This window comes from Eimeria acervulina, genomic scaffold (assembly GCF_000499425.1).
Source record: "Eimeria acervulina Houghton genomic scaffold, Eah_scaff1108, whole genome shotgun sequence".
Taxonomy (NCBI): domain Eukaryota; phylum Apicomplexa; class Conoidasida; order Eucoccidiorida; family Eimeriidae; genus Eimeria; species Eimeria acervulina.
Window position 1 is genome coordinate 990 of NW_013549421.1, and position 7,896 is coordinate 8,885.

General features: G+C 58.0%; 1 protein-coding gene across 1 annotated transcript; it reads right to left on the reverse strand.

Annotated features, from left to right (window-relative positions):
* Window positions 1-441: 441 nt before the first annotated feature.
* On the reverse strand, window positions 442-6,976 carry EAH_00055610 (hypothetical protein, conserved; the record flags this gene model as incomplete). The annotated part of the gene is made up of 2 exons (XM_013393867.1): window positions 442-3,552; window positions 3,836-6,976. The coding sequence occupies 2 exons, from the start codon at window positions 6,974-6,976 to the stop codon at window positions 442-444; spliced, it is 6,252 nt and encodes a 2,083-aa protein (XP_013249321.1).
* Between the last annotated feature and the right edge of the window lie 920 nt (window positions 6,977-7,896).

The following is a 7,896-nucleotide window of genomic DNA, read 5'->3' on the forward strand; positions in this document are numbered from 1 at the left end:
CTTCGTAGATAGATAAGTGTCTCCTGTCTCCTTTTAGCTGCTAGCTGCTGCAGCGAGCTCTAATATCAGGCTGACCGGTGGGTGCAGCAACAGAAGAGGCAGCAACAGCAGCACCAAGTGCAGCAGCAGCAAATGCAGCAGCAGAGACGTGTTGCTGTGCTGAGGAGCACAGCAACACTCAATGCTGCAGCAAACAGCAACATCTCGTTGCCTGCACAGAAGCAGCAGCAGCAACTCATTGTATCCTGCTGCTAGTGCTGCTGCTGCTGCCGCTGCTGCTCGAAGGGATTTCAAATACTGCTGCTTCTGCAGCACAGCCTGGAGCATGCAGCAAGAGAATTGAGAGCTCATCTGCAGCAGCAGCAGCAACAACAACAGCAGGGCTACTGTTGTTGCTGCTGCTTCCTCAGCGCATGCGCAGCAGATCTTAACAGCAGTGGGTTAGGCTTTGAGCCCAGCTGCAGCTGCTGCTGCTGCTGCAGCAGAAACCAGGCCCGTGCTTGTTCCCAGCTGTCTCTGCAGGTGGCTCCGCTGCTGCCGCTGCAGTGTCTCTTCGCAGCAACTGCTGCTGTCTCCCCATAATATCGACAGCAGCAGACAGTTGGCCGCTGCGCTGCAGCAAAACAGCCACTCATTTTCAGGTGTACATACACCCCACTTCATGGTGCCTGCGAAGCGCAGCAGTGCTTCCCACGTGCTGCTGCTGCTGTCGCTGCTGCTGCTGCTGTCGCCCGCTGCTGCTGCTGCTGCTGCTGGAGGCAGCAAGACTGTGTTTCTGTCTAGAACCACCAGGGCCCCTTCGTCGCCCCACACATGTTCACGTGCTGCCTGGGGCAGCAACGGGCTGCTTAGCAGCAGCAACAGCAGCAGCTGCTGCGGCTCGGGTGCTGCTGATGCCTGCAGCTGCTGCAGCAACTCTAGCGCCCCCCGGGTAGCAAAACTGCGAGCGGATTCGCAGCAGCAAAGGTACGCTGCAGTTTGATTTGCTGCTGCTGTTGCTGCTGCTGCTGCTCTCAAAGCATCGGTTGGTAGCATATCCGGCTTAGGCTCCATTTCTTCTTTTGCTGCTGCAGCTGCAGACGCAGCAGCAGCAGACGCAGCAGCAGCAGAGTCAGCAGCCGCTCGTAAGGTTCTTCTCCACCGGCTGCCTTCCTCATGCGCTGCTGTATCTGCTGCTGGCGTTGCTGTCTCTGCTGCTGCAGCTGCTGCTGCTGCCAGCGGCGCAACGCATGCAAGCCCCAATGGCTGCAGCAGCAGCAAATCCAACAGTCTCCACTCTGTATTGTACGCAGGAGGCAGAGCAGCAGCCCTTGCCTGCAACGCACCGTTCAGAGACTGCTGCTGCTGCTGCTCCCTCTGCAATTGCTGCTGCTGCTGCTGCTGCTGCTGCTGCTCGGGCTGCTGCTGCTCCTTCTGTTCTTGCTGCTGTTGCTGCTGCTGCTGCTGCTGCAGGCTGCGGAGCAAGCCCCCGACTAAGTAAGAGGGAGACGCTAAGCGAGCCACAGCAAACCCGAGAGAAGCCGACTGCTGCAGCAGCAGCCGCTGCAGCTGTTTTGTCAGTGCAGCAGCTGCATGCGCTCTTGCTGCTGCTGCTGTGTCTGCTGCGTTGCGCAGCAAAATACCCCACAGGGGGGCCCCTACGATGAGATCAAAAGGAGAGACAAACAACGCCGAGTTGAGGGTCTTCTCCCAGGCTTCCTGCTGCTGCTGCTGCTGCTGCTGCTGCTGCTGCTCCAGGTAATGCTCTAGATCGGTAGCGAGAACAACCCCAAACCCCTGCTGCTGCTGTTGCTGCTGCTGTTCGGAGGCTGCTGCTAGTGCTGCGTGTAGCTGCTGCACTGCATGCAAACTCCACGGGGTTGCGTCACAGCAGCCAACAAGTGTTTCTGCTGCTGCTGCCCACAAGCAGCACTTGCTGCTGTTTTCATCTGCCTTGCGGCTGCTGTTGCTGCTGCTGCTGCAGCTGCACTCCTGTTGCTGCAGGTACACAGCGAGATGTGCAAACGCCAGCAGCGCCGTTCTTGCTGTTGCTGCATTGGCCAGCGCAGCAACAGCGCAGCGGAGAGAAAGCTGCTGCAGCTGCTGCTGTTGCTGCTGTTGCTGCTGCTGCTGCTGCATGCTCCTGATGTAGTTCCTGCAGGCTGCTGCAGCATCTAAAGCAGCAAGAGCGCATGCAGCAATTTCATCTTGAGGTAGAGTTGGGGCTGTGGCGTTCACAGCTGAGTGGAGGAAGGGCTTTAAGTCTCGGTGCTGCTGCTGTTGTTGCTGCTGCCCCTGCTGCTGCTGTTCCTGTTGCTGCTCCTGCTGCTGCTTCGGCATGCGCAGCTGCTGGTGTAGAGCCTCCAGCAGCAGCAGCAGACCCGCAGCAAGTGTCTCTGCCTCACAGGCAAAGCGCTGTACTAAGGGCTGCTGCAGCAGCAACTGCATCTCTTCGACCCAAGACGAGAGGCACTGTCCCTGACTTCTGCTGCTGCTGCTGCTGCTGCTGCTGCTATCTGCTGCTGCAAGCTGCGCTACGTCGCTAACGACTGCTAGGCATCCAGCAAATGCATGCAGAATGCCCCTTAGCAGCTGCAGATCTGCCAGCAGCAGCTCAACCAATCTAGGATCAGACAGACAAGCTGCATGCGCTGCTGCTGCTGTTGCTGCTGCTGCTGTTGCTGCTGCTGGTCCTCCAGCTGCAGGCTTGGCAGCAGCTTCAGAAGGCGGCAGCGATGCAGCAGCAGCGAGATGCGCAGCATTTAAAGCTGCAGCGGATGCAGCAGCAAAACTCTCCGACGTTACTGGCAGGCACCACGTGCTGCATGCGCTGCCCCTGCTGCAGGAGTTGCTGCTGCTGCTGCTGCTGCTGCTACTGCTGCATGCACTACAGCAGCACGGGTACGGTCGTCTAGCTTGCAAAGAGCAGCACCGCGTTGCGAGTGTCCAGCCTGTCTCTATCAAGTAGGAGGAGACAGCAGCAGCAGCACTCTGTGAAGCTGCTGTGTTGCCTGCTGCTGCTGCTGCTGTTGCTGCTGTTGCTGCTGCAGAAGATGACGCAGCCAACACAGCCTGAGGTGTCTCCTTTCCGCCGTAAAGCAGAAGCAGAACGCGGTCTAGCGCTACGCCCCACATACCCCTGCTGCTGCTGCTGCTGCTGCTGCTGCTGTCGCTCGTGGGGCTGCTGCTGTCGCTGCTACTGCTGCCACTGCTGCTGCTGCTAAGAGCAGCTTCGTCCCCAGGAGGAGACCCCATTAGCAGCTGAATCGGAGAGGAGACAGATGAGCGCCAACGGCGGAGCAGCAGCCGTTTGGTCGTCTCAGTGTCTTCGTTTGCTGCTGCTGCTGCTGCAAGTGCAGCAGCAGGGTCGTCGGAGTCCGCAGCAGCAGCTGCTGCTGAGAAGGCACTCTTCGTGCTGCTGTTCTCCTTTAGCTTCCAGCGAACAGCGTCTGTACACCGCAGAAGCACATGCACTGCAGCAGCAGACAACCTGCTGCACGCTGCTGGCTCCAGCTGCTGCAGCGGCTGCAGCGCAGCGAGAAGACCCCCTGCTGCTGGCAGTAGCAACGACGCCTGCACAAAACGCAGCAGCAGCAGCGGCAACAGCATGAGGGGTTACACCCCAGCAGCAAGAAATCGTAGCAGTAGCAGCAGCACCAGCAGCAGCAGCAGATGCTGCGGCCGCTGCTGCCTCAACCACAACAGCCACAGGCCGTTCCTGCAACTGCACCAATCAAAGCACCAGCTGCAGCAGCAACAGCAGCACCCGCAGCAGCAACTGCAACAGGAAAAGCACCAGCTGCAGCAACAGCAGCAGCAGCAACAGCAGCAGCAGCAACAGCAGCAAGAGACGCACCTCGAAAGACACCGCAGTTACGGAGTCTGCTCCCCACAAAAGGAGCTGCAGCACCAGTTGGCCTTCATATCGCAGCAGCTGCCTCGCCTTAGCAGCGATGCTGCTGCTGCTGCTGCTGCTGTTGCTGCTGCTGCTGCACACTGGATGCCGGACGCAAGAGAAGCAGGAGGCCCAGTCGTAGTTCTCGTCCCCGTCTGCTGCTGCTGCTGCTCCTCCTCCTGAGGGTGCGCCCTGCTGCTGCAGCAGCAGGTGGCCTTGCAGCAGCTGCAGCTGCGCAGAGAAGCCCCGTATATGAGCAGCAAATGCTGGCAGCAACGGCAGCAGCGGCACATCACAGCTGCCTCGGTGCTGCAGCAGCCGCAGCAGCCTTGCTGCAGCAGCTGCAGCAGCAACACGCAGGACGTGAGAGACAGGAGACAGTCCTAAGCCATCCTTCCCTTGCTGCTGCTGCTGCTGCTGCTGCTGCTGCGGCTGCTGCAGTTGCAGGAATTGCAGCTCAGGCTGCTCAACAGCTGCCATCAAAGACTGCAGCACCAAACCCAAAACACTGCTGCTGCTGCTGCTGCTGCTGCTGCTGCTGCTGTCGTCTATTTCGCTGCTGCCAAAGATCTCTAGAGGGCCAAAGAGCGGCAGCAGCTGCTGCAGGCTGTCTACGCGTGCTGCACAAATGCGCAGCAGCAGCAGAAGCTGCAGCAGAAGGCGCTGCTCTCTTATATCGTAGTCCTGCGGTTCTTCTGCAGATGAAGTGCTACTGCTGTTGCTGCTGCTGCCGCTGCTGTTCTTGCTGCTGCTGCCTTTAAGGAGAGCTTCTGCTGCAGGCAGCAGCTGCTTAGCAGCAGCAGCACGCCGCCTTTGGCGTGCGTCACTTCCTAGCAGCAGACTGTCTGCAAGGAGCAGCAGCCGCTGCACCAGATCCTGTTGCTGCAGCAGCTGCTGCACCTGCTGGGGGCCCCCCGTGCAGATGCCGCACAGGAGCCGCAGCAGCTGCTGCTCCTCTTCAGCAACCCCCCAGCACCGCTGCAGCAGCACAGCAACACGTGGCAGCACCAAAGCGAAGTCTGCTGCTGCTGCATGCGGGTGTCTTCCAAATGAATCCCCCAGCGGCGTATCCAGGTAGTTCTGCTGCTGCTGCTGCTGCTGCTGCTGCTGCTGCTGCTCCTGCTCCTGCTGCGGCAAGAGGTCGTTCCAGCGAGCAGCAAGAGCAGCCCAGGCGCTGCCGGGCCCCAAACAAACGCGAGAATCTGCTGCTGCTGCTCCTCCAGCAGCAGGCCAAGGAGGGTTTGGGGTGTACGTACACCCCAAGAGATCTAAACCCCCTAAAGGAAAGAGAGAAGGTTCTTCGTCAGCAGCAACAGAGTCTGATAAAACGCCGAGCAAGCAGCTGCACACACCTGTAGCAGCACCCTCTTCTGCTGCTGCTGCTGCTGCTTCTGATGTTCTTGTCTTGCTTTGCTGCTGAAGGTATATGCGGTAGGGCCTCGCCACAACACAGCAGAGGGTGGTGTTTGCTGCTGAGAGGTGCAGCACAGCAGCAGCAGCAGCATCAGGGGCGGCTTGTTCCTCCTGCTGCTGCAGCTGCAGCAACCTCTGCTGCTGCAGAGGACCTAGGCGCCGCGTGGGGTGTACAGGCAGCAGCAGGTTCGCGAGGCCTGCTGCTGCAGCAGCAGCAACAGCAGCAGACTCCGCCATCAGGCAGCCACACAAGCGGAACAGCAGCTGCTGATCGAGCAGCAAAAAACGAAGAAAACGCCCCAAGCCAAACCCAAACCCAGCACGCAGCGCCACCTGCTGCTGCTGCTGCTGCTGCTGCTGCTGCTGCTGCTGCAGTTGCTGCTGCTGGTACAGAAGGGGGGACAAGAGCTGCCGGAAAGCAGCAAATGCCTCCCGCCCCGTTTTGACCCTTCCTGTTGCTGCTGCTGCTGCTGTTGCTGCTGCTGCTGAGGGGTTGCTGCTGGGGAGGCAGCAGAAAGCTCTCGCTGCGAGGAGCAGCTGCGACAGCGTGCGTACAGCTAAGGCCCTCTGTGCTGCTGCAGCGCTGTGTGCTAGCAGCAGCAATTCTTCGAGTGTATATCCTGCTGCCTCTGGCTGCTGCCCATGGTGATGGAGGCCTCTGTAATGCGCGAGAGGATCTGCTGCTGCTGCTGCTGCTGCCTCTGCTGCTGTTGCTACAGCTGCAGCAGCAGCAGGTGTCAGCCATGCCCCCACGCCTACATCTTCCGCTGCAGCAGCAGCAGCAGCAGTCAGTGCTGCTGCTCCTCCTGCTGCTGCTGCTGAGGCATCCGTACGCTTGCTGTCTCCTTTTGGCAGCAGCAGCTGCTGCCAAAAGGAGACAACTGCAGCAGCTGCTGCTTGCAGTCCCCAGGTATCTGTACGGAGCCGCCCATTAAAATCGAAGCGAAGGGAGGCCAGCTGCTGCTGCTGCTGCTGCACGAGGGGAAAGCCTGCAGCAGCAGCATACTGCTGCTGCTGCTTCTCCTCCTTCTGCTGCAGTGCAGCAGCAGCAGCTTCAGCAGCAGCAGCAGCAGGATCCTCTGGCGGCAGTGGGTCAGTCCACCTCAGTTTTGCTGCCTCACGCGAATCAAATACAAACGCAGTTCTTGCTTCTGCAGCTACTTTTGCTGCTACTGCTGCTGCTGCTGCTGCTTCCGGGTCCTCTGCAGCACCGACAGACCCTGCCCCTGCGGCTGCTGTTGCTGCTGCTGCCCCTGGAGGCGCTGCAGCTCCAGTGGTTGTCTGCTGCTGCTGATGCAGCAGACTGCGGTGGACTGCCTTTGGAAAAGGAGCATGCGTCAAGCTGGCAGCAAACTTGCTAACTCTGCTGCTGCTGCTGCTGCTGCTGCTGCTGCTGCTGCTCAGGGGCGTCCTCTCGACGATGCCTCCAACTAAGGGGAGAGAAAGCGGGTCCTCTGCCTCTCGCTGCACTATCTGCGTAAACTCTCCTGAAGCAAGCATGTTACTGCTGCTGCTGCTGCTGCTGTTGCTGCTGCTGCTGCTGCTACTGTCGTCGGCAAAGGTTATTTCGTCTGTTTCAACGTCCCAGTAAAAGCGCTGCCCCAAGGGACGGTTGCTGCTGCTGCTGCTGCTGCTGCTGCTGCTGGCTGCCATAGCGCGCATTCCCGCAGCACCGTCAAAGCCTGTCATTGTGCTTGTTGTATATACCCTAGGTTTCCGCTGCTGCTGCTGCTGTTGCTGCTGCTGCTGCTGCTGCGCTAACGCTAGTGCTGCCGGCGTTGCTGCCGTGGAGGCAGCATCTGCTGCAGCTCTCGCTGCTTCCTGCTGCTCCATACTGACTTCTGTGGGGAGGCAGTTGAATGCTGCTGCTGCCGCTGTTGATGCTGCTGCTGCCGCTGTTGCTGCGGCTGCGGCTGCAGCTGCTGTTGCTGTTGCTTCTGTTGCAGCAACTGTCTTCTACATGCGATTTACTAGAATAAAGAAGAGAACACAGAAGGTTGAGAAGGGCAGTGCAGCAGCTGCGGAGTTGCCGTGTATCGAGACACTGCAGCAGCAGCAAGAGCAGCAGCAGCAGCAGATGCTGCTGCTCCTTCTCTTGCTGCAGTAATATGACGGTGGTTGCTTCCCTATGTTAAAAAATGCTGCTTATTAAAATTTCAGCAGCATCAAAGAACTACATCAGCCAGCAGCAGCAACAGCAGCAGCAGCAGCATCAGCAGCAGCAGCAGCAGCAGACTACTATAGGGCCCACGGGCCTGTACCCTGTATCTAAATAACAGCAGGAACAAAGAATAACGTTTATTTCTTCAAACTATATAAATAAAATTAACTAATAATAATAATAATAGTCATAATAATTATTATTAATATTATTAATATCCTTTTTTTAATGTAATGCAGAAGATATACACCGCATTTGCTTCCGCCTAATCTATCGATTAAACTGAGGTGTCTGTACACCTCAGTTTTAATCGATATGTTAGTCAATAATATATTGGCTATAAGACAATCGCCAGGTGTACGTACACCCCCTCCGCATGCACAGCCTATAACCTGCTGAGGTGTATGCGCCTTCTATATATATATATATATATATATATATATATATA